Source organism: Zonotrichia leucophrys, chromosome 12 (assembly GCF_028769735.1).
Source record: "Zonotrichia leucophrys gambelii isolate GWCS_2022_RI chromosome 12, RI_Zleu_2.0, whole genome shotgun sequence".
Taxonomy (NCBI): Eukaryota; Metazoa; Chordata; class Aves; order Passeriformes; family Passerellidae; genus Zonotrichia; species Zonotrichia leucophrys.
The window spans coordinates 590,528-616,232 of NC_088182.1; the positions used below are offsets into that span (position 1 = coordinate 590,528).

A 25,705-nucleotide genomic window follows, 5' to 3' on the forward strand; every position below is an offset into this window, starting at 1 on the left:
CAGGGTCCCTGTGCTGGCCCCTCACTGGACAGGGGTATCCATGTCTGGGCTCCTCACTGGACAGGGGTGTCCATGTGCAGGTTCCTCACTGGACTCTGTGTGCCCGAGGGCAGGCAGCCTGCACAGAGGGGGTTGTGTGGGGGTGCTGGGGCAGCTGCCAGCACCTAAGTCTCCTTCCGGACAGCAACTCGGACGTTGCTGCAGATCTTGGCGAGCGCCTCGAAGAGCGGGTCACAGAAGGTGTGGATGCACAGCGAGTAGATGCGGCTGACACACTGGATCTCGATCAGGTAGCTCTTGATGCAGGGCACCACGGCCCAGATGTGGCAGAAGGAGATGAGGGCAAAGAGGAAGCCCCAGAGGACGGCCAGGGGGATGCCCAGCAGGGCGGAGAGCAGCCGGTAGCACCAGTACTTGCTGACGGTGAAGGTGGTGTAGCTGCTTTTCCAGACGCCGTCGAAGCTGTAGGTGCCCACGGGCTCAGCTATCACATCCTCAAAATCCACCTGGGGGAGAGCAGAGGACACATGGGAGGTGTGGGGGTCAGTAAAGGCCCTGGTGTGAGCAGGAGGGGAGAGCAGATCCCAAATGGAGGGGCCTGGGGAGAGCGGGGACAGTGCTGGAGTGGGTCCCTGCAGCCCGGGCAGGGCCAGCCCTGCAGAGCTGGGAGAGGGCTCAGGGCTCCCAGCGCTGCCCAGCCACAGCCTGTGGGCAGCAGGGGCGGCTCAGCCCACGCCTGGGGCCCCAGCATGGGGGGTCACAGTCCCTGTGCCATCCCCTGATCTGGGGAGTCAGGTGAGGCCAGGCAGGAGCCCCTGGAACAGGAGCTGTGCGTGGGAGTGTTGGCTGCACAGGCAGCCAGAGCCCATTCCTGCCCTTTTTTAGCATTCAGAGATGTGACTGCCCACTCGGCAGGAAGGTGTTTGTGCTAATAAAGACCCAGCACCCTCTGGATTTATGGATTATTTATTTATACCCATAGGATGAAGTGCTCGGTGCTGTCTGTCCATGTTCCTCCTGGGGAAGGGAGCTGGGGCTCAGGCCTGCCCTCGCCATTTGTGCAGGCACTGGGAGTGTCTCAGAGTGACACACACTCCCCAAAACTCCACGCAGAGATCCCCTTGGGGTGTAACTCACTGCCAGGGAATATATGAGCTGAGCTATTTGTCTTGAAAACCAGCCCGGCCTCCCCCCAGCAGCTGACGTGTCTGTACATTCGTGTTAAATAACAATATCCATTCTGCTTTTGGAAGCACTTGGATCACAGAATCACTCTGTGTCATCTTTAATTTCCTGGAGTGAGCAGGGGGTGCTGACAGAAGTATTGGCAATGAGGAGAAGCAGCCCTGAGAGCGGGCCCTGAGGTGCCATCAGCAGCCCCTAGGAAGCCCAGGTGTGCTGGGGACTGGCCCAGGTTAGTGCCCAACTGCCTGACGAGCTCATCAGGACCAATTGATGCAGGGAGCAGTGGGATATAAAAGCAGGGGCTCTGCCCCATTGCTCCTTCTGCTGCCATCACACTGGGAGTGGGCCTGGAGAGCAGTGGGGGCTCAGGCTGAGTCTGGATCCTGCTGGAGGGGCTTGGGGAGCAGCACGTGCAGGTACTGCCCCTTTATAGAACCATGGAACCCTTTGGGCTGGGAAAGCCTCGCCCAGTGAGCCAGGCCCTGCTCTGGTGCCATGCTTGGAGGGGGTTTGTGACAGGCTCTGTGGGCAGGGCCACTTCTGTGACCTGATCCCAAATTCTGGCTGCTGCTCTGTGGTGCTCAGGTGTTTATCCAGGGCCAGGTGAGCCCTTCCTCCTGTGGGCACTGCAGCTCCTGCTGCCTGGGCCTCAGAGCCCTCCTGCTGCCATGCCCAGGAGCTGGGATGGGCCAGGGACAGAGCAGGGTGAGCTGTGCCCCTGCCCGGGCTGCCTCTGCCCTCCCTACCCGGCCCTCCCAGGCTATTTTAAGGTGGAGGAATGCTGGGCTCTGAGTGCTGAGCTCTGAATGCTGGAGCAGCAGCATGGCCACGGGAGTGGGTGAGCCTGGAAGGTCTCATCAGGCTTTGGAGAGTCTGGAGTGAGAGGGGCTGGTGGGGCCCTGGCATGGCTGGGACAGAGCTGCCACTGTCATCCATGAGTGGCTGCTCCTGCTCCCAGGCTGGGGAGCCCAAAGTGTGGGCTGAGGGCTCTGCTGGCCCCTGCTGCCGTGGCAGATGGGGCTCCCCTGGCCCTGCACCTCTCCAGCCCCAGGCCAGGGCAGTGGGATGCACTGCAGGGAGTGGCACTGATGCTGGAGGGGATGCTGAGGTGCCAGGAGCTGTCAGGGCAGGTGTCACAGTGCCAGCGGGGAGCCCAGCAATGGCTCTCACTGTCACAGCTCATCCTGTTTGACCACACCATGGCTGCAGCTGTAATGGTGCTTTCATGCCCAAACTGAGGTTTGTGTTTCAGCAGGGCTGGCAAGGTCACAGCCTGTAACAAAGCCTGTGTGAGCAGCTCTGTGCCCTCTGTCCCTTCTGCTGTGACAGTCACAAACATGGTTTTAACAAAACCCTTTCACCTCCTCCTGTCCTCCTGTTCTCATTTGGCCTGGAATTATCTTTGCTAACAGAGACAAATTTTGTTTGCAGTTCTAAGAGAGTCTAGAGGAAGCCCAAGAGTTAGAATGGGAATTCCTCTTGGTCAGAAATGAGGGAGGGAGCTGGGGGTGCTGCACCTCTGGGCTGCCCTGGGGAGAGCAATCTTCCACAAACTTGCCAACACACCTCAAACGATAGGCACTGACACTGGGGTGCCTTCAAGGCCAGCAGCCTTTTCCCAATATCCCCTTAAACTGGTGATATTTAATTTCTGTGTTATTTTTGGCTGCCAGCTTGCTGGTGCAAAGGAAGGCATCTCCATAAATTTTCAAGCCACAATGAAACTGGAGAGCCCATTCAAGGGATGGGAAATGTGGCATTAACTGGAGCCAGGCATGCCCCCGGCCAGCAGGGCTGTCACCTCGCCAGCCCTGGGGACAACCCTGGGGACAGCCCTATGGGGCCACACGGACCAGGAGCACGGGCAGGGGCTGAGTGCAGCCCAGCGCACCCCGAGGTGTGACCCCAAACGCCGATTGCTGCTGCTGGGGCACGGCCCTACCTTCACCACGTCCTCGTTGATGTGCTTGGGGTCTCTGTTGACCAGGTCGATCTCCTTGGTGTGCTGGTCCTTGATGATGATCCGCTCCTCCAGCTCGCGGTGCTCCTCGGCCATGGCTGGGCGGGACTGGGCAGCGCTGGGGACAGCGACAGGGACAGGAGGCGCTGGCCCCGCCCGCAGCAGCTGCCCGTGCCCCTGGCACTGCTCCAGGCTAAAATTAATGTCCTGGCTGCCGAGGCCGCCCCGAAGTGTCCCTTAAAGGGGCTTTTCTGGGCCGCCCCCGTGCTGCCACCTCAGGGGGATGGCATGTGTGTGGGCGGCTGGTGGCCTTTGAGCCAGGGCAGGGTGGGTGTGCAGCCCCCAGCCCAGCTGTGCTGGTGGGAGTTTATCCTTGTGTGGGAGAAACAATGCCCAAGTTGGGGCAAAAGTCCTCAAAAGACTAGGAGAAGTAGTTGTTTGTGAATCTGTAAATGAGGCAGCTTGGGGAGGATTCAGGAATTGTGTCTGTAAATATCCCCTGGAGGTGCCACCCTGTCCTGGGCTGGCCACAGCTCCTCAGGGGCTGTTCAGAGCCCAGGAGAAGGCTTGGGGTGCCAGCCTGGGTTCCTCAGCTTCCACCTTCTCACCCACAGAAACTCGAGGAAATCCAAGACCAAACCACAGAACCATAGTGGTTGGAATATCTCCTCCAGGGGTACTTGGTTAATATTTATTTAACCTGGGCTGTACTTCGCTAATCCTCCTCAGTGTCTCCTGTGAGCTCCCGCCTTTCTGATCTGAGGATTTGTTTAAAAGTGATGGTTTTGTGAAAAAAGCCCTTTACAAAAATGACTAGCAAGGGAGGAGCTACTCATGGCAGCTCCTGGGGGAGGCCAGCGGTGCCCAGGCAGGTGCTGGGTGTGGAGGTGCCCCTGCAGAGCCCCGGGCATGGCTGGCACTGCAGGGCAGCGACTGTGTGCCCCGGTGTCCCGGCCGGTTCTGGTGTCCCTGTCCCGGTGGCCCGGCTTGGTTCTGCTGTCCCTGTTCTGGTATCCCGGCCCGGTGTCCCGGCACCGCACACCCAGGCAGCAGCACTGGCAGGTAGCGAATGTCTCCGTCCCTCCCGCAGCCGGCAGAGGCACGGGAAGGGTCCTGGCACTGTAGCTGCTATAAATAAATGCATTTCCGAGTACTTCAGGCTGTGGACAGGGTGTGAGAGCAGAGGGGCACACACACAGGGCAGTGGACGCTGCTCAGTGCTGCTCTGCCCCGTCTGCTGCACAGATCTGCCCCACAAGGATACCATGGGTGGTTTTTCACTGAAATGCAAACCTTTAGTTGTGAGAACATTTATTAAGAATCCTGGTGACACATTTCCCTGTAGGAGCAGGCAGTGAGCGCTGCCCCAGCCTGAGCAGCCTCCTGGGTGCTCTCAGGGCAGCACTGCTCGTGGGAGCACATTGTAGGACTGGGGCTGGGGGCCTGGAAGCCCGCTAGAAGTCACATAAATAACCTGCCCCTAGGACCCAGCAAGCAAAATGGATTTACTTCTCTTGAGCAGAGAAGAATAAAGCAGAAATAAAGCTCACTGAGATCAAAGCTCCTGTGGAAATGAGCAGACCAGAACTGCAGTGAAGGAATAGTAAAGAAGGAGAAATTGGGAGTGTGGCTCTCCTCCCTGTCAGCATCACTGAGGGCTCCAGCCTGGATGGGTTTGTGCCAGAGCCCTGGGTGAAAGCCTTGCCTTGGGCAGTGCCCTGGCGCTTGGGTGGCCCCTCAGCCCTCCAGGACTGGTGGCACAGAGGCTGCTGAGGGCAGGGATGTGTTGGCATCAGCCCTGCAGAGGCAGCGGAAATCAGGGCTGGCAAATAGGAGTTTGAGCAGAAGCTCTGTCATGTTTAATATCAATTAAAATTAAATTTCAGAGAGGAAGTACAGAAGAAGGGTGATTTATCATTCAAGCTGTTGTCCTAGTTTGTTTCTATACAAGGAGTCTTGCCCTTTAAAGCAGAGAGAAAGTCTATGAATATCAGATTCCTGCCCCTGTGATACACAGCCACCCATCTCGGCATCCTGGTCTGGCTGTAAGAGCTGGGGATCCTGGTGGGATGCTGGGGCTGGTGGTGCTGCCTCTCAGCAGGGATGAGCCCATGGGGCAGGGTCTGGGCTGTCCTGGGAAATCCTTCTTTATTTGCTCTTTTTTCTGAGTTCTTTATTTCTTGGGAAGCTCCACAGTGTAGGTCAGCTGTGACACCCCTTGAGGCTGCATTTTATCCCACGGCTCAGGATCAACAGCTCTTCCTTTTGTCTTTGTCTGACCTCTGAGCTTCCTTTTGCTCCGGGCACCTTTCTGCTGGGTCACACCAGGGGCTGTTGGTGCCTGAGGTGAGCTGAGAGGAGATGGAGCCCACTGGGGCACCCAAGGGCTGTTTGGTGGCACCTGGGTGCCACAGGCCCCATCTGCAGCTGCCTCTCCTGTTGTGCAGCCCCTCGGGCAGGGCTGAGCCCATTCCCTCTCCCACAGGACCTTCTGGCTCTGGGCTAAGCTGGTGCCAAAGGCTGGACAGGTGTCTGTCCTGCTGGGTGTAGGGATGGAGCTGTGCTGGTGCAGAGGAGCTGCCTCCCCTCTGCTGGTGGTGCTGGGGCTCAGCAGGGCTGGGGGTGTCTCCAGCAGTGGGGTCTGACCAGCCCCAGCCCAGCCAGGTGCTTCACAGCCCTGCCCTGGGTACTGCCAGGGCTGCTCTGGCCAAAACCTGCTCTGGGCAGCTCCTGGGGTGCTGCTGCTCCTCTGCTGAAGGCACAGGACAGCTCTGGAGAGGCCTCTTGCAGCTTGTGTTTGTGTCACCTCCTAATCTCAGCTCTTCTCTCTCACTGGCACTCTGAATTCCTCTGCATTTTCATTTTAAAATAGCCTCACTTGGCTTTTCCTTATCAAGAGACAGTCTTGCCTTGATTTATCCCTTGACATAACCAGCGGGGTATTCTGAGATAATCAGAGTTAACCAGTTGTGCTGCTGGTCAGAGCAGGGCTCCCAGCCTGCCTGGGAGTGTTTGTTTTCTCCTGGATCCCGGGTGGCAGCAGTCCAATGATGCTTTCCCTGTCCCAGGTGCCAGGGCACTGCCAGGAGCCCAGCATGGCTCAGGAAGGCTCCTACCCAGCTGCACTGGGTCTAGGGGGAAACCAGGTAGTTAAAAGTGTCTCACTGAGAAGGGAATGCACAAACAGGGCTCTGTGGCACAGGTTTAGGTCAGGACGGAGGGAGCCTGCCTGCCCTGTGTGCCCTGCCTGCCCTGTGTGCCCTGCCTGCCCCGTGGCTGAGATGCACAGGGGGGTTGGACATTCCTTGGCTGTGGCACGCCAGGAGGCTCCCAATGCCTGCAAATACAATCCTTCCAAGCCCTGCAGCAGGATGAGTCTCCTAACAACCCAGCACAGAACACAGATCCTATTTCTAGCGCCAGGAGCTTTGCATGTGGAGCTTTCAGCTGCTGTTCCCCCTCCTGCTCTCCCTGAGCTGTTGGGATTCTCTTCCCTGTGGCACTGCCTGTCAGAGCTGCGTGCTGGGCTGGGCTCTGGCTGCAGTGAGGCTGCTGAGCCCCTTCCCTTCCCAAAGAGCAGCTGTGGAGGCCAGGCTGTGTCTGTGGCACTGGTGCTGGGCTGGGGTAGCATTAGCCTGATTGTGCAAAGGGGGGTACTTGAACCAGAGGCAAAGCTGACCAGTTTGTGAGCACCTGAGATCCCAGCTTGGCACGCTGACAGCTGCTGGAGACCAGGGCTGCAGGCACCGAGTAAATACAGCAGCAGTGAGAGAGATTCCTGTGTGCCCTCTGTCAGAGGGGTGTCACAGAGCCCTGGGTGGGATGAGCTGAGTCTGGGGCTGAGCCTGGGACTGTGCCCGGCTGCCCTGGCCTGGCTCGTGCAGCCTGCCCTGGGGATGCTGAGTAGCGGGCACTGCCTTGGCTCCAGCTGGGTTCTTCTCCCCTTTCTGCCTTGGTTCCCCCTATCCAGAGGCCATTCCCACTCCCAACAATGACCAACACCAAGAGGAAGCATTACCTCTGTTTTTTTTGGTTTTTTTTTTTCCTTCTAGACTTTATTTATTGAAAGAAAACAAACCACGTGTCTTGGGCAAATATTATGACATTTCATTATTCACACTTGGTGTGATAAGTGAGCTGGTTTAGGGGCTGTGGTTGATGATTTATTTGGTTTGGATGTGGATATAAATCCAGTCTGTGGAGGAAGCACTGTAACTCTGCAGGAATGCGGATGCTCTCGTGTCCATTGGAGCATGGCCAGTACCCAGGGCCTAATTTGTGGTGTTTTAATGCAAACAGGGCACACAAACCCATTTGTAATGTTGTAGGAACCAGGTGATTTCAGCAGTGTCCAAGATCTGAGTGGTGGAAGGTGCCTACTGGCTTATTAGATGGAGAAGGGAAATTCAATTTAAAAGAAACACTTATTTAGTGTGTAAAATTACTGATTGCTCTGTGCAAGACAAAAGGGAGAAATAGAATAAATACTGTTTATTTTTTCCCATTGCCCTAACCTTGCAGACAGGCTTTGGGGGGTTCAGCTGGGCCTGTCCATGTTCACACAATGAACATCCATGGCAGAGGGTGTCAGGCCCAGGGCCTGGCTGGGGTGTGACAGTGACAATCCCAGTGTCTCTGGGGGCTGCCTGTGCGGGCACAGCCCTCTGGGTGCTCTCCATGCACGGGTGCCTCTCTGGGATCAGGGCAGGGCCTGTCTGTGCCCAGGCCTGGCACAGCTCCTCCTCCTGTGCCTCCTGTCTGTGCCCGAGATGGAATTTGGCTCCCGGGGGTCTCTGGGGTGGGTAGAATTGCTCGGTGTGCCAGGCTGTATTCCAGGAGATAAAAGGCTTTAGCTGCAAGGCAAGCTGCTGAGGGCTGGGAAAGCAAACGGGTTTGGGTCCCCTTTGAGCCCACCAGGGCTGGGCCTGCTGGGTGAAGCTGCTCAGTGACCCCACAGGGCTGGGCCCTGCTGTGAGCCTGTCCCAGGTCTGTGCTGGGCCTTTCCAGGAGTTAACACTGAACTGTTTGTATTTTTATGGGTACTGCTCACTGGGACTATTTATGGCAGAACTAAGGGAATTAATATTCATAACTTGCCCTGACTGTGCTCTGTAAATCAGGAGTGGCTGTCACAGCGGGCCCCTGCTCCAGCCACGGCATGGCAGAGGCTCAGATGTGGCTGGGCAGCCTTGGTGCACAAGTTAAAACATTTTGAAAGATCTCTGCCACTGCCAAACCCGTCTGCGTGGCTGCAGGGCGCCTGGTGGTGACGGTGAGCAGGAATCGAGGGGCAGGAGGGCTCTGGGCTCTCCAGAGCGCACCTGGGCCTTCCCCAGAACCTTCCAGCCCTGCAGAGGGGCTGTGCAGCCTGAGCTGAGGGCTGGGGATGTGCTGGGATGGGCACTGTGCCAGGGGATGGCACTGCAGCATGGGGATGGGGGCTGGAAATGCCACCGAGGCCCTGCCCAGCTGTGACAGGGCTGAGCCCCCTGAGGTGGCACTGCAGGATGGGGATGGGGGCTGGAAATGCCACCAAGGCCCTGCCCAGCCATGACAGGGCTGAGCCCCCTGAGGTGCCAGGGCAGGTGCCAGGGCAGGCAGAGGGGTGGAAGAGCCCCCAGCACGCTGCTCGGGGTGGGTGTAGCAGGAGCTGAGTGTGCAGCACAGCTGTGGCTTCCTGGGCATGGCCAGGACAAGAGGGGACAGCTGGACGTGTCTGGCTGCAGGGACAGAGATGTGTCCCTTGCTCTGGGGCTGGAGGGCCCCCATCTGCACCCAGAGAGGGGGGACAGGCCCTGGGGGCTGCCAGGGAAACTGGCTGAGCCACCCTGAACTCAGGGGAAAGGATGGCCAAAAAAGGAATAAGAAAATTAATTGTTAATGGTATAATAGATGGAGGGGAAAAATAGAAGAAGGTCAGCAAGATCCCAGCTATGCCAGAATCAAAAGGGATTATGCCTGTGTGTGTAAATCCCCCACTGGAACTGGATCCCATATGTGGAAGAAAAACAATGCTGCTTTTCTGCTTCCACACACTATTTCTGGTGCTCTCTAAAGTCATGGCCCAAGACTTGATGGCATTTCATGAGGAACCTGCTCAGCCTTCAGGGCAAGCAGTGCCACAGTCCAGAAAAATAGACACTGCCAGAGCCATGTGATTGAACAAATGTTATTCTTTCCCTTGTTTTTATTATGAGAAACAGCATTTGGCAAGCAAGCTCCATCACTCTGAACACTGACATCCTCCATCCTACCTCTTAGATATGGAGAGGGGAGGCTCCCACCCCTGAAGGGAAGCCAAGAGTGCTGGGGGCTCTGAGCACAGCCAGGGAGGGGAGGAGAGCCTGGGGCTGTGCCCAGCTCACCTGTCCTGTAAGGAGAGCCTGGGGCTGTGCCTGGATCACCTGAACCGCGGGCAGAGCCTGGGGCTGTGCCCAGCTCACCTGAGGGCTGTGCCCAGCTCACCTGTCCTGTAAGGAGAGCTGTGGTGTGTCCTGGCACTAGGGTAGGCCCGCTGGCTGCAGGCACACTGAGGGTGTGGTCACATCCTCACTTCTGCCTCCTGTAAGGAGAGCCAGGCAGAGAATGGTGAGTTCACCTGAGTCCGTGGGAGAGTAGGCTGAATGCCCCACTTGATGGCTGATGGCCCTCACCATGTCCTAGGATCATGGTGGTCCCTGCACTGGGTTCAGTGGCCCAGCCTGGCCCTGCAGGGCACAGCTGAGGGGTGCAGGGTCACATCCTCACTGTCCTGCCCCTCCTGAGGAGGTGCCAGCACGAGGAATGGTGAGTTCAACCAGCCTGTCCCCAGTGGCGAGGAGTAGCCTGAAGCCCCACTGTGATTGCTGATTTGGAGCCCTTTCCTGGGAAAAAAACCAAAATGATTTGTCCTCTGGACATGGTGGTTATAAGCAAAGGGCAACGTTTTCCAACATTCTTTTCCCAGAGAAATATAAATACACGTGAATATTTCGTGTGCTCGTGCCTGGTTTGACACGATCCTGGCTGCAAATCTTTCCCCCGCTGAACCTGAGCAATCAAACACCCCAGACTGACATTTTCCACTCAGTTTTCTCAATGCTGCTGTGTGAAGGCTCTGAGGATGGATGCAGGGAGGAGGGAGGGCTGTGTTTGCACATCTGTCAGCAGCTCCAGCTTTGCTGTGGCTCCTGGGCAGCCCGAGGGGCTCTGCCCCAGGGCTCTCTGCTGAGTCTCCTTTGCTCCCTGGGTTTCCCTGGGTGTGTTTCCACCCTGCCCTCCATCTCTCTGGTAAAACAAGGCCCTTTGTGAGCTCCCTGCTGCAGGATGTGTCAGACAGCCCCGAGCCAGCCCTGGGCAGCCCCAGGGCCCTGCTGGGAATCCACCTCACACATCTGCACTTTGCTCCAGCAGCTGCAGCCAGGCAGGTCCCACTGGCTCTGGGCTGCTCTGGATTCACCCTTTCACTGCCATTGCTTTGCAGGCTCTCTGGTCATGGTTTGCTGTCAGTTAAATGGCTGAGATATGAAAATGAGAGTGGCCCTCAGGTGCTTTGAGCCCCATGCCTGCTGGAGATGGAGCTGCTGCAGGAGCTCCTGGTTGGCTTTGCCTGCAGAAACTCACAACAAAGGGGATCTGCCTTGGGAATCACAGGAGGTGAGGAGGGGAAAGGGCTCACCTGGGTTGGGCTGTGCTTACAGGATAATGGTGATGGCATTATCCTGTGTAGAACTCTGTGAAATTACATTTTTTTTATAAAAAGGTTTTTTGTATAGAACCTTTAAAGTGGATGAAAGAAATGCTTCATAGAGGTGGCTGGAGAACAGATCTGCTCCTGGGAGCTTTGGGTAAAAAATGGCTGTTGCAATCAATATGCCAGCCTTGAATATTTTATCAAAAGGGAGTTTTTTAGCTACACTTCTGATTTGGATCAATGGATATGGAAGACCGTAGGAGCTGGACGAGGGATTCTGATGTTAGTAAAGCAGGCGGGAGGGGGAGATGCTGTCGGCGCTGTTGTGCTGTCTCGCAGCACCATCTAGTGAGGGCTGCCCGAGGAACAGCTTGTGTCTGCTCATCAGGAGGGGCTTTGCCAGGCAAGGGCTTTGCTCATCAGGAGGGGCTTTACCAGGCAAGGAGTTGTCTCTGTTCCACAGGAGGGGCTTTGGGAGAGGTGTGTGGGATCTGGCTTTGTGTGGGATCAGGAGTGCCCAGGGCAGAGCATCCCTGGGCTCCTCGGCGCTGCAGAGGCCCTGCCAGGGGTGCCCTCCCCTCTCTCCTGCCCTGTCAGGTGCCCCTGTGCTGCTCACCAGTGGCAGTTTGTCACTCTGGGGGTGTCCCCTCTAAGCCCCTCTCCCACCCCTGGCTCTTGGCAATATCCCGATATTCCAGCTGCAAATGCCAGAGCACACATTTGTTTTAACCTCCCTGGACTGTTGTTTGCAGTTCTGTATTTCTGGGGAAAGTTTCTGCTCCATGTGCCTGCTCTGCCAGAGTTATTTTTACTCATTAGAACAAGCAGTTATTGGTGCACTTTTATGTTTATTGCTTCTTTCCTTCATGGCTCAATGATAAGAAAAGATAACTCTGGCCCTGGCTTGAAGCTCTGCTGTTCTGCTTGGACTAATAATTGTATTTTAATGGCTCCAGATAAAGGATTAGCACTTGCTTTTGGCAAAAAGCTGCTTTTACTGCTTGAAATAGTCTGGACTGTGCATTTTATATGGGCAAGTGCCATTAAAAATTATTTGTACCCACCCAAAGGAACAAACTCCAACTATTTGTACTCCTGGATAAGTCATCAGGAAGTGTAGTGCCAGGACAAGGAGTAATGGGCTCAAGCTGAAAGAGGGGAAATTTAGAAACTCTTGCCAGTCTGTGGCTGCATGGTGAAGGCACCTGAGGAGTCAGGAGTGCAGCTGGGCTCTCAGGGGCTTTGGGCAGCCTGGCTGTGCCCCTTTGGGTGGGAGGCACTGAGATGGAAAGATAAACCAGCCCTGTCACTGGGCAGGTTTCAGTGCTGATGGCTGGGGCAGAGTGTCGGACGTGCCTGAGGCTCTGTCATGTGAGGGGCTGCTGAGGTGTTGGTAAGGGCTACTATCAGCCAGTTTCATGCTGAAAGTGCTTCTCCGTGTCTGTAAATATTGTTTTAGAGAGCTGTCCGTCTGCAGCCAGCCCAGCGTTGGGTTTCCAAGCACCCAGAGAGGCCAGGCCGGGCTGTTTTCATGCTGTGTTTGGATGAGAAGGTGTTTGTCAGCTGTTTGCAGGGGTGGGGGTCAGTGCCACCGGGGGTGACATCTGGCACAGGAAAGGGCTCGGCAGAGGGGCCAGGGAGAGGGGGCAGCACCTTGTCCCCTTGTCCTGCTGGGCGTGAGTGGCTCCTGCCTGCCCTGGGATGCTCCTCTGGGCAGCACGTTTGGAACAACGTGACCCTGGAAACCCCAGAGCCTTGTTTCAGTTGTTATATCACAAATCCTTTATTTTTACGGATTTCAGGTTTCAGGAGCCGCACTGGGCAGGTTCATCCTGTCCCAGGGGAGCTGTCTGAGCTCTCCCAGCCCTGCAGCAGTGCCATGGGACTGCCTGGGTGCAGGACCAGGAGAAACAGCCCATGTTGGTGATGGTGGGCAGGGCTGGTTCTGAGTTGGAGCAGCTCTGGTTTGTGACATTGCCCGTGTTGGTGACGGTGGCAGGGCTGGTTCTGAGCAGGAGCAGCTCTGCCTTGGTCTGACAGTCCCAGCCCTGCCTGACCACTTGTGCCAATCCCCAGCCCCTCGGGTTAATGCTGCCAAGCATAACAAATTGTCCTGTTCCACAGAGTCCAGACTTTGCTGTTGCTTTGGGGGGTTTTGGTGGCTTTTTCCAGTGAAAGGGAAAAGATGGGGCACACTGCTGTGGGTTTCCAGCAGGTCCTTTTGTACAGCTTTGTGTTCCTTTGTACCATGCACTTAAGGGTGTGAACACTCCCGAGCACTCACCCTTTCGGGCTCTTTAGCGTCATTCTCGGCAGTTTTACCTGTGTTTTCCACACATCTCAGAGCACAAAAATAGAGGAGAAGCACTTTCCGAAGTGTCTCTAGTGAAACAGGAGCGGCAGCAGCAGCGAGCCCCTGGCAGTGCCATGCGGGTGCCACACTGACGAGTCTCTGCTGGTTTTGTGTGGTTGTACTGCTTGACTGAGCTATCCATGGGCCGTGTTTTCAAGTAATTGTTAAAAAGAGCCTTTTCCAGAACCAAACTCTCTCTCAGCAAGTGTCAGTGCACGGGCTGGTCAGTCGGTGTGTGGGAGAGGAGGAAAGGGCTGTGCCAGCTCTGTGCCCTGAAGGTGTCACACATTGCAGAGCCCAGGGACCCCAGAGCGTGTGGGACCTCAGCCCTTCCAACTCAAACCACATTCCCATGCCTGTGAATTAATTCTCAAATGGCCTGAGATGCTCTCCCCACCCCTGGAGGATGGTGCTCCTGTTTGGTCTGGACATGATTGAATCCATCTCACTGATTCACTTTTCTTTAGAACTCCTGCTCCTTGTTCACCATCCCTTGGGAACCTGCACTCCTCCAGCTCAGAACAGCCTCTCCTGCACGAGGGATGTGACATTTCAGTGGAGCCTGTGGGGGTTTTATTTTCATAGGAAGAAATAATGGAGCGATTAATTTTGCTGCCCCTGCTCTGAGAAGCAAAGTGCAATAAATCAGCAGGTGGATGACACCCCGAGCGTCCCTGTGCCGTCAGACCGGGTGCTGAGGCCAGGCTGGCATTTTCTGGCTCCTCTCCGTGCTCTTTCCTTGCCTGGATGGAATTTTTTTAATCTGCTGCAGTATGAAGGTCACTTTCATAGGCTGAATAACATCAGGGAGTTTGGACATCGGGAGGACTGATTGTTCCCAGTGGTTATTTTTGGAGTGATACCTGAGGAAACAAACAGCCCTTGTCCCGCAAGCAGAATGAAAATCAGCTGCAGGCTTTAAGGAAAAGGCCGTAGAGCCGGGGCCCTGCCTCTCACCTCCAGGGTGCCCTGGCTCACAGGTGTGCGCAGGGCTGAGCTCTGCAGGCACAGTCCGGGGCTGGCAGAGCTCCCGGAGCCTTTCCGTGCCCGGTGCTCAGCGCAGCGGGGCTGGAACTCTGCTCTGTCCGTGCCAGCCCGCTCCGGGCGCAGGACAGCGCTGATGTCCCGGGCGCCCTGAGCCCTGCCGGCCTTGTGGCGGCCGCTGCGGGCCCTGCAGGGCTCTGCCGCCCACACCGGGGGTCAGTGTTGCTCCACGGCAGCGCAGCAGGGACGGGACAGCGAACCCAGCCTGGGCAGGGTGGTGGCGCTGGGCACTGCAGTGTGCTCCCTGCGGGCACTGCCCGGAGTCACCGGGCACCGCTGGCTGGAAGGGCGCTGGCCGGAGCCGGGATGGCCCCTGTGCCCCTGGCACGGCCGGGGGACCGTGAGGGTGGGCTGGGCAGGGGTGAGAGCAGGGCACTGCCCTGCAGTGGCACTGGCTGCTCGGGCAGGGCACTGTGCTGCTGTGGCACTGTCCTGCAGTGGCACTGGCTGCTCGGGCAGGTCACTGTGCTGCTGTGGCACTCTCTGGCAGTGGCAGCAGCTGCCCAGCTGGGAGGTGCCAGGTGAGGAGGCCAGTGCCACGGCACACCTGTCAGTCCCCTGGCACACATGCCAGTGCCACGAACCCTCCCTCCTGCCTGCTGCACGTGTGTGCGCAGCTCCCAGCTCCCGGGCTGCTGCTCCTGCAGACAGATGTTTTGGGAAGGGATTGGCTGTGACATCTGGCCGTGCCTCTCCCTGGTCAGAAAGTCACCGAGCCCTCGAGTACCCGGGGAGCTGCCCTGAGCAAAGGGGGCAGCCCTGGCACCAGCTCCCAGCTCCTTGCGGGGGTGGTGGGCACCTCACTGCCCTTCTCATTTTCTGGCTTTTTCCTCCTCATGTGTCAGGTAAAGTAGTCAGAGATCTCTTCTTCCTGTTGCTTTTTCCCTCTGTAATTTGAGGGCAACTCTTCCCACAGACTTATCCAGGAGCAGTGCTGGATAATCTTTCCTCTTCCAAAGGAAATTCCTTTTCCGACATTAACAGAACATTTGTTTGTGTGACAGTTCCCATTTAGCTTTTGACAAGCTCGGTAGCTGGTCAATTTATTTTACCTTTTAAGTGAAATAATTAATAAAGGGAAAAAATTGCTTTATTTTGCCAGCCCTACAGAGACATTTCCCTTTGTGAAATAATTTTATTTATGACTCCTTTAATGGTTGCGCAGCACAATTTTATGGCTTTGGATTGTGTCCCGTTAGGAGCAGGATTTTGTCACCGAATTTAGATGCAGGAAGTGTGTGTGTGCATAATGCAAGATATCCCAGACCCCCGGCAGCTCCTGCTGTGGGAGTGTCACATCTGTGTCCCAGTCCTGGTGCAGGAGGTGCTGGGGGCAGCCTGAGTGCTCCTGTTCCTGCAGCTCGGGTTCCAGCCTGTCTGTTCCTGAGTGCTCCTGTTCCTGCAGCTCGGGTTCCTCCAGCTCAGATTCCTCCAGCTCGGGTTCCAGCCTGTCTGTTCCTGCTCCTCCAGTTCGGGTTCCCTGCTCTGGAAACGAGCTCTGGGCAGCTGCAGGTGCCGGCTGCTTCCCCCTACCCTCATCTCCATCTCCCCTTGCTCTCTCCTGTTGCCAGCTGCTGCTCCGGGCCTGCAGGGACGTGGGACAGGAGCAGAACTTTCCTTGGGATGGTGGGAATGGGGCAGAGCTGGGCAGGGCTGGGTTTAGCTGGACAGAACTGGACAGAGCTGGGTTTAGCTGGGCAGAGCTGCCCGGGTAGGGGTGCCCAGGCCAGACTGGGCAGGGTTGGACAGAGCTGGGCTTTACTGGGCAGAGCTCCCCAGGCAGGGGTGCCCAGGCTGGGCAGGGCAGGGCTGGGTTTACCTGGACAGAGCTGGGTTTAGCGGGACAGAGCTCCCCAGGCAGGGGTGCCCAGGCCGGACCCTCGGGATGATGCAGCCGCAGCCGCGAAGCCGCTCCCCGGCCGGCTCCGCAGCGCTCGGAGGTTTCACGGCCAGCGCAGCCGGCAGAATTATTACCGCCCTCTGCTTTATCCAAACAATGATCTTTAAGGCAGGAAAAAAAAGAGAAGAGACTGTTCTAAACCCGCTTTGTTTATGCGGCTCCATTAAGTTTGGAATAACAGAGATGGTATCGCGTAACCGAGGCAGTCACTCTAAAGCATGAATCCGCTGGGGCTAATGATGGCTTGAAGAGCCTCAATGAATCAGTGGCTAGCTGCTGCTCACCCCGGGCTGCCCCGCTGCCCTGGGGATGCTCTGCATCCTGCAGAGCCCGAGCATCCACCCCTGCAGCGGGCACTGCGCTCCTGCAGGGCAGCGAGGCTGTCTGTCCTCCGCCAGATGTGCACGGACATTCCTTGACCAACCCCGCATTTAGAGTTAGGTTCGAGGCTGCCATGAGTCGCTTGTTTCCCCTGTAAATGCGCTGCATCCCTCTCGGCAGGGCCGGGGATGACGGACGGGCGGTGAATGAGCCATCGCTGCCTCCCGGAGCTGTACACACACACACACACACACACACACCGAGGGAATCGCCGCAGACCCGCAGAGCTCCGGGCCGTGCAGGGCTCCAGTCCCGTGTGGAATGCCGTGTTCGTGCCCCCAGAGGGGCAGCACCGGGCTGGCCGGGCTGGTGTCACCCGCCGCAGGGACAGGCAGCTCCAGCTGGGGTGCCCTGCTCGGGCAGCAGTCCAGGTCAGTGCTTTTTATTCCTGCTTTTCCTGGAAGGCTCAGGAGCTCAGCTGGGCTCCCTGGGGGCAGCTGGGAGGGATTTACTGCCCTGGGTGAGCGATTTGCCTTTACTGCCCTGGCGTTTGCCTTACTGCTTGTCAGTATTTGCCTTTATGCCTGGCTGTGATTGCCTTTGGGTCGTGATTTGCCTTACTGCCTTGTGTCATAATTGCCTACTGCGCTGTGATTGCCTTTGGGTCATGATTGCCTTATGCTGGTCCGTGATTTGCCTTTGCTGTCCTGGGTCAGTGATTTTCCCCCCAGCAGGGCCTTGGAGGGGCAGCTTTATTCCCCAGCCTGGTGGTGGGAGCTGAGTGGGCTCAGGGCTAGGGGATGGTTCATGGCCAGGCAGGAGCTCGGGGTGGAGCTGCAGCAGCTGAGCCTCTGCCCAGTTCCATTCCCAGTGCCAGGCTGAGGTGGGGCAGTGCCAGGCTGAGGTGCCCAGGGTCCTTTTCCAGGGTTTCAGGGATGGCTGCTGGGGCTGGTTTTGCTCAGGCATTTCCACTGGGGGGCTGCAGGGCTGGGGATCACAGACATAGAAGGGGCATCACAGGATAGAAGAATCCTGTGAGATTCAGCAAAAAGCCATTTCTGTCCTGCTGGGTGCTTGCCAAGCACTTCCCATTGCCACAAACACCTTCAATGGCCCTGTGTGAAGGCCTTTGCTGGCCAAAACACATCTCAGCCATCCCGAGGGACTGGGAAGGGTCCAGCCATGCCCACCACACTGCTGGGGCACTGGGGGTGCAGGGCCTGGGCTGAGCAGCTCTGCCAGAAGAGACCTGCAGCTCCCCTGGGCCACCAGGCACAGCCAGCCCTGCAGGGGAAGGAGCAGAGTGGCTCCTGTGCCTTTGGAAAGGGAGCACAGCTCCTCTCCTGCCTTTGGAAAGGGAACACAGCTCCTCTCCTGCCTTGGAAAGGGACACAGACTCTCCACTGCAGGCAAGCAGCCCTGCAGGGAAGGAGCAGAGTGGCTCCTGTGCCTTTGGAAAGGGAGCACAGCTCCTCTCCTGCCTTTGGAAAGGGAGCACAGCTCCTCTCCCACTGCCAGCAGTCAGCAGGAGGCTCTGGATCCCCCTGGAGATCTCATTTTGGGACTGTTTGTGCAAGAGTCATCTGTTACAGGGCTATTAGGAAGCTAATGGGGGAGCGCACATAAATTAGGCAGGATTGGCCATTGTCCTTGGGAATTAGGGAGCATTTGGACATGGCAATGGGAACTCAGGCGCTGGGAAAGGGCCTGGAGGCAGTTCCAGAGGGCTTGAAAACCCTTTTGGATTGAGCAGCAGGAGAAGCAGCTGCTGGGGAAGGAGCCAGAGGATCCTGTGGGGCACAGAGTCAGCAGAGCAGTTTGTGACCCAGGCTGCCAGCTGGAGCAGCAGCAGCCTCTCCCATGGGTGCTGGGTTTGGCTGGGCTGGGTTAGCTTTCCTGCCAGAGGCGTGTTGGGGTCTGGATTGGGATAGAGGGCACTCTGAGCTGTCCTGCAGCATGGCAGCACCATGGCAGCTCTCCCTGCAGCCTGAGCCTGTTTGGGGCACTTCTACAGGGTCTGCAGAGGAAGGACATCTTTGGCACTTGCATTTATTGTGAGCATTGCCCAGGTCTCGTTGCAATGTGCTGGGAGGAGGTGCAATAAATAAATAAATGTGTTTGTGCCAGACGAGCAGGGTCTCTCTGAGTGCTTGGTTTGTCTCTTGCAGGTGTTCCCCATCACTGTCTTTGGAACCTGAGATGCCCCTGGTGTCACAGAGCACCTCCCACCTCCTCCTGCACCCTGCAGCAGGTGAGGGCTGTCCTGCTGCCCACCCTGGGGGGATTTGGGAGCTCAGGTAAGCACAGTAAGATGTTGAGAACAGTCTCAGATAAATTTATTATTTAGACTTTAGATCCTTGGCAAATGAAAAAGAAATTCTAATTATCAAAGAAATCTCAATTGCCAAGTGAAATACCAGCAAAATAATATTTTAGAAATGGATTGAAAGATTAAGGTGAGTGGGGTTATTATTGTCCCTTTTGCATTTCCAGAGCCCAGCAGACATTATTTATTAGCACTATTTTTACCATAGTAGTTAATTTTGAATAAACATTAGGATTCTACTCCATCTGATCCTCAGTGGAGTGTTGCAATCCCTGCTGCTGCTGTTATAAATGTGATTGCAGATGCAAGAGCTCAGCTAGAACATACCGTCTCACACACAGGAAAGAGAAGGTTGCACAGGAAAAATGCCAGCAAACCAAAGACCAAAACAAGCTCTGAGATGGTTTGATTTTCCGTGTGCTCTGTCAAAACCAATTCTTTGGCCAATTTCTGGCTTCCCCTTAATTGCAGGCTCTGCCATCCGTGCCCTGGTTGGTGTTGAGGGTGGTGAAGAGCCTCTGCAGCCTGGAGGGGATCCTGTGCTGTCCCTGCTCTCCCTGCCCCTCCTGGCTCCCTGGGCTCCTGCCAATCCCAATCTCAGTCCCAGCTGCCAATGAATGGGCTTTCATTTCCTGATTAACAGTCAGCAGCTTTTGGGGATGGTTTTCTCCTTGTTTTTTGACAAACCTTTGGCTTCCAAGCCTTGAGAGTCCAGAGCACGACAGAGGTGGGGCGGGTTTTCTCGAACAGCAAAAGGTGCCCCTGCAAAGCCATTCCTTCCATATATTCCCACAGAAATGCATGAGCTTGTGTGTGTGTGCTCACAGACAGGCCTGCAGTGGCCTCTGCGGCTGGGTCCAGCTTGGAGCTCAACCTTCAAACCTTTTCCTTGTTGGAAGGGTGGAAGTGGCAGCCCCTGAGCCCCTGCACCTGGGCATGGACCCTGAGGGACCCCTGGGCATGGACCCTGAGGGACCCCTGGGCATGGAACCTCAGGGACCCTGACCCCAGGTGGGGCTCAGAGCTGGAATTGTTGGGAAGAGCAAGGGAGAGCACAGAGGGAGCTGAGAGAGGCTGCAGGGGTCAGGCAGGGAGGGGAGGAGGGGAGAGGGAAGATAAAGGATGAGGGATAAGGGATGGTCACCCCCAGTGCTGTGGGCACAGGGACAGGGGCAGCAGCAGAGGCCAGGCTGAATCCCAGGGTCCCATCCTGCCCCACAGCGCCCAGGCCAGCAGGGAATGTGGCTCACAGCCACCCCACAGGCAGGAGGGCTGCACCTGAGGGTCCCTGTGCCATTTGGGATGCCCACACAGCACTGCCAGGGCAGAGAGGAAAAATGGGGAGGTTTTCCCCCGAGCCACCAACAGTGAGGGCTGAGACAGTTTGGACAAGCTGTCAAAGCTCTCCAAACAGCCTAAATAATCACCAGGCCAGATTCCTGCCGGCCCCAGCAGATGCTAGAGGCTGTTCTGAAACAAATACAAACCCAGTTTGCTCTCCCAGAGTCACTCTCCAAGCACGAGATAAACTCCATCCTCTGCAGTGCGGCTGCCAGAGCTGAGCAGTGACCCCTGAAACACCCCTCACCCTGCTGGGCTGGCCTGGGCTGGCACCTCCCTGGGACACCCATAGCCCTGTGTCACCTCCCTGGTGCCCCCAGAGCTGTGTGTCACCTCCCTGGTGTCCCACAGCCCTGTGTCACCTCCCTGTGCTGCCCCTGGGGCGGGAGCCCAGCCATTCCTGGCAGGTTTTAATAGAACCTGCTATATTTAGCTGAAAAATAAATACATTCTTGGCTTGCTCAGCCCTTGTGCTGGCTGATGAATGGGCAGGAGCTCGTTCACAGGCAGCTGTGCCACCCCTGGGGCTGGGCAGGGCAGGGAGCCCTGTCTGTGCTCGGGTGGGCACTGCTGGCACTGGCAGCTGCTCTCTCTCTGCTCTGTGTGTGTGCTATCAGTGTGTGTGGCACTGAGGAGAGCAGCCTGGGGTGTGGCACCTGGGCTGGGGTCTGTGAGCGCACAGCGACCCTGCCTGGGCTGGGCTGGGCAGTCACAGAGGCTCCCTGGGGCAGCACCTGAGCGTGGCCATTCCCTGACATGGGGTGCTCTTGGCAATTCCCTGAATTCCCCTTGTGCCAGGGATGCCCACAGCCTGCTCCTGAGCACTCCCACCGTGTGCCAGGGCTGCAGCTGGGGCACAGCTGTGGCTGTGCTTAAACTGGTGTCATTGCACTCCTCCAGAGCCTGAGCAGCCCCTGGTGAGGCCCCAGCTGTGCCCCAAGGAGCAAATTCTGCTGGGTGAGCCCAAATCTTCCCTCACCACCTCCCTGGACCGGGGTCTTGGGGGGGTTTATAAACCAAGTTCAATCTTCTGATGCTAAATTCAATTTCATCCAATAACTGTGAAAGCCTGGCAGTGCCTGGGCTGCGCGCTCAGCCTCCTGCTCAGTGCCAGGGCAGTGCAGCCCCGCAGGGGGAGGTGGGCATGCTCCCAGAGGGTTTGGCTGGGCTCCCCCTGTGCAGCTCCTCCTTGCCAGGGTGTGAGCACGCCAGGACACCCCAGACAGCTCCTCCATGCCAGCAGGGATGAGCCTTGCCCTGGGCCCACAGCTCCTGCCCCAGGCCTGGAGATTCCCCCTCTGCAGCAGGGTCCAGCTCCCTCCTTTGGCTTCAGGCCCCTTTAAAACCGCATTACTGCCCAGAACAGGTTTGTGGCTCTGTGTTGGAAAGCCAAAGTCACACTGAAGGAGCTCCCCAAACCAGTCTGTTCCCAGGACAGCAGTTCCCATGGGCTGACTGTCCCTCTCAGCTCTGGGGTCCCTCCCACTCTGCCCCTGTGGCCTTTGGGGAGGAAGGAGCTCTGCCCTGGGCTCATTTCCCTCATCCATCCCCCCAGCTCCTGCAGGGATTGCTCCAGCCCTGGGACTCAGCCTCTGGGCTCTCAGCATGGAAATACCATCCCTGTGCTCAGTGCTTGCTGGCCATCACTGCAGCTCCCATTTTAGGACATATTTTCCCCAAATTGCTGCCTTATTTGGCCTTTCCCCCCGTGGTTCTGGTGACATCACCCAGCAGGCAGTTGGTCCTGGGGCCACCACCCTGAGGGACCCTGTGGGGAGCTGTGGGGTCCCTCCCAGGGGATGGCAGGGCTGGGGCTGGAGGGGGCTCTGGCCCTTCCCTTGAGGGGACAGCTGCTCTGGGTGGCACAGGGCAGGGGACAGCACCCTGCCTGCTGCCAGGCTCCGGGGGTATGAGGGTCACCCATGGAGCCTGTCCCTTGTGTCCGTCCCTCCTGTCTGTTCTCCTGTCTGTCTCTGTCACTCCTGTCTGTCCCTCCTGTCTGTCCATTGCTCTGTCCCTTGTGCCTGTCCCTCCTGTCTGTCCCTCGTGTCTGTCTCTCCTGTCTGTCCTTCATGTCTGTCCCTCTTGTCTGTGACAGTGACACTGCTCTGTGTCCTGGCTGTCAGTCATAGGAACAGGAGCTCTCCCTCCCACTGGAACTGCCCCAGAGCCCTGCCCTAATCCAGAGCCCTGCCCTGCCACCAGCAGAGCTCTGCCCCTGCCCACACTCCCATCCTAGAAAAAATGAAGAACCAGCCCCTGGCCCAATAAACCCCCTTGATTTCCCTGCTCTGGAACCTTCACCTTGCCACGTCAGAAATTCCCAGCCCAGCTCATCTCCTTCTGGTGGAACACTGCTATAAAAAACTTCTGTGCCAGGAGCCAATTGGAAATAAAAAGACTTATTTTGAAAAATCAGATGAAGGGGATATTTCTGGGTTAGGGATATTTCCTGACTGCATAAATGCAAACAAAACAAAACTGACATATTAATGATTCTTCAGAGATAACCCAATTTATTTTGCTACATTTAAGAATGAATCTGAGGCATTCTTTTATCAGAAGTGCTGCTGCCAGCTTGTGCTGGTATTTCTGGGGACAGAATGGCTGAGCAATGCTGAGCTTTGGATGTCCATTGGCTGGACCAGCACAGGGCCTTCATTTTCCAGGGTAAGCTGCTCTGAGAACCAATTCATAATGAGAACCAATTCAGAATGTTATATGTTATTTTTATTTTTAATTTTCTATACTGTTTGTGTGGAAAACCATAACGAAAATCTCTGTCTGAGGCAGGATTCACGAAGCAGCAGCAGGAATTGTGCTCAGCCCTTTGGTAACTCCATGGGGACTGGAGTTCCCTTGACTTCTTGCATCTATTTTTGACATGGAGCCACCCAGATGGTGAAGACATCAGCTGGCCACGCTCGTCCTGCCCTACAGAAAACGAGGAAATGGCTCTTCCATGTGGGAGGGGAAGGAGAAAAGGCCCTGCAGTGGCTGCAGGGGTGCCTGTGGTGCATGGCATCCCCCAAGGGAGATGATCAGCATTGGCTCCATGATCAAGAAGGCTGATCAATCACTTTATCATTCTATACTTGTTAATAAACCCCCTGCCCTCACAGGCAGTCTGATACAGGTGGATCCAATTGGTCCTTGAATCCAAACCCATCACCTGTGGCCAATTAAGAAATCACCCTTTGGTAAGCAAATCTCCACAACACATTGCACAACAACAGGGGCAGCAAGTGCAGATAAGAATTATTTCTCATCCTTTTCTCTGAGCTTCTCCCAGCCTGCCCCAGCTCAGGGCCTGGGAAAGTTGTGTGTTGTCTCTGTGGCCAGAGAGCTGCTGCCACAGGTACAAGAGTTGCTTAGGTGCTAAGAACATATGAAATAAACTGCATTTTAGGATTAAGGAGGAAAATCTAGGGAGGCTCTGAGACAAATCTGAGGCCATGTGAGAGTTGCAGTGAATTGAAGTGTCTCAGATGTGGTTTCTTTAACCATTTGGAATTTGTTTTCCCAGAACTGGGATCTCTTTTGGAGAGCTGTGACTGGGGCTCACACACACCACTAAACCAGCTGGGGTTCCCCACCCAGCTGCACTGAATGCCAGGAAATGTGGATTACTGTCAGCCTTGCATTTCCACAGGGCTTGGCTGCGTGGTCTCCTCCTTCCAGCTCCTTCCCAGTGGAACAAACACGGGATCCTGAGGGGCCCCAGGACACGGAATGCTGAGGGTGCAGCACTGCAGCTGTTTCTGCTGAGCCAGATGTTCCACAGAGCATTCCTCTGCACCCTGTGGAAAGGCTCAGAGATGGACATTGGACACTGGCTCTGCACAGGACCCAGCCAGCTGAACGAGACACGGGCCAGTGAGTAAAGGTCTCTTTTATGAACCAAGGCCATTCATGCTTTGCCAAGGCCTTCCCTTGAGATGCCTGAATAAATTCCCTGGATTGACAGGGCCTGCAGAGCAGCCCTGTGAGTGAGAGGGACTCTGCTCAGCTCCTTCCTCCTGGGTGTGCAGCTCTGCATTCACTCGGGCAGGAAAGGTCATTTTTCAAATCCAAGGAAAATAATTTTTCTTTTCTGGTGACTTTACAGGCACTGAACATAGTCTGGAAATCTCCAAATCTCCAAGTGGCCTTTAATTAACTAATCTGATAAAGTGACTGTGCCTAATGCTGGGGGGTTTCCCAAAGTCCCTGGGCTCTGGGATGGACCTTCCTGCAGTGGGGAGAGCACAGGGCTGTGGCAGCAGCTCTGGTGGAGAGGAGAGGAGGGATCCTGGAGCCACAGCCTGGGGCTGGCTGGAAAGGACCCTGGAGCTCCTCTTGGTGTGGGGTTACAGCCCCTTTTTGAGGGGAAAAGAGCCCCAGAGCTCTCTGTGCTTCCTGCAGCCCCTGCACGCAGCCTGTGCCACAAACTGAAACTGAGCCTTTTGTTCCTCTGCCTGGAACTCCCCAGCCCTTCCTGCAGCTGAGGGGCTGCTGTGGGACAGACACTGCCCTGGGCCCAGGGTCCTTCTCATGGGGCTGTTCCAGGCCTTGTGGTGCCAAACCACAGCTCCTGGTGAGAGCTGACAGCGAGAGGACAGGACCTGAACCTGGGGGACAGGACCCAAACTGAGGGGACAGGACCCAAACTGAGGGGACAGGACCCAAACCTGGGGTACAGCATGGTCCCTGCCCGGTGACTCAGGGTGTGCTGCCCAAGGGGACAGGGCTGGGGCTCTGGTGCTCTGGGGCTGTGGGAAAAGCCCCCGTCCTGCCCAGACTGGCAGCCAGGCTCAGGCTCCTCTCTTTGGGCACACAGGGGAGTCCAGCCCGATTTCCCACTGCCAGGACTGGCAAACCATGGCCCCAGCTTTGCCAGCCTTTGCTCAGTGTGCTGACAGAAGCAATGGCAGGCTGAACTGCAGAGGGGCACAGCTGGATGGGCACAGCTGGATAAGAACAGCTGAATAAGAGCAGCTGCATAGGAACAGCCTTCCTTTCTCCCCTGCCAGCCAGGGCTACTGAGGGCCAGCAGAGCCCCAGGAATATTCAGAGCACAGATCACCCTCAGGCTCCTTCTCTATTTTTGAGACAGAAAACACCAGTATTTGCAGAGCCACTCTTGTAATTCTGTGCCTGACCAGCCTGATTGTTTTTCTCCTCAGCCCTCGCTGGCCCTGTGCTGTGGGCAGTGCTCAGGCACTCCTGGTGCAGGTATTCAGATATCCCAGTGTGTTCTGTTTGAATCCCAGGGCTGGTGTCAGCCCCGAGCCGTGGCAGGGGAGCCAGGCAGTGCCTCCAGGCTGGGGAGGGCTGGGGCACAGCCAGGGCCCAGCTCTGCAGCTGTGTGTTAACACTGAGCTGAGCAGCGCTGGTTGTATTTTAACACTGTCCAAATATTAACTCTGCCCAGAGGATGCGGAGGTGTTTCCTTGACATGGCAGCATCCGGAGCAGGAGCTGCCAGACACAGACAGCATCTGCTCACAGCTCCTTGGAGCAGCCCTGGCTCTCAGAGAGAGGACAGGCAGGGGCAGAGAAAGGGCAGGAGAGAAGAGAAGAGAGAGAAGAGAAGAAGCAGGCAGAACAGAAAAGGCAGGCAGC

At 56.5% G+C, this 25,705-nt stretch overlaps 1 protein-coding gene and 1 long non-coding RNA gene across 5 annotated transcripts; one reads left to right on the forward strand and one right to left on the reverse strand.

Annotated features, from left to right (window-relative positions):
- Positions 1-164: 164 nt before the first annotated feature.
- CAV3 (caveolin 3) lies at positions 165-3,241 on the reverse strand. The gene is made up of 2 exons (XM_064723879.1): positions 3,128-3,241; positions 165-506 (listed from the first exon to the last, which is right to left on the reverse strand). The coding sequence occupies exons 1-2, from the start codon at positions 3,239-3,241 to the stop codon at positions 165-167; spliced, it is 456 nt and encodes a 151-aa protein (XP_064579949.1).
- On the forward strand, positions 1,521-24,683 carry LOC135453149 (uncharacterized). Of its 4 annotated transcripts, XR_010441780.1 has the most exons (6): positions 1,521-1,601; positions 15,620-15,726; positions 16,616-16,866; positions 18,604-18,732; positions 23,755-23,978; positions 24,211-24,679. It is a non-coding gene; the product is annotated as an uncharacterized LOC135453149 (long non-coding RNA). The 4 variants fall into 4 exon arrangements; XR_010441779.1 differs by lacking the exon at positions 15,620-15,726 and adding an exon at positions 10,608-10,780 and having other exon boundaries at positions 23,755-24,683; XR_010441778.1 differs by having other exon boundaries at positions 23,755-24,683.
- Positions 24,684-25,705: the final 1,022 nt, after the last annotated feature.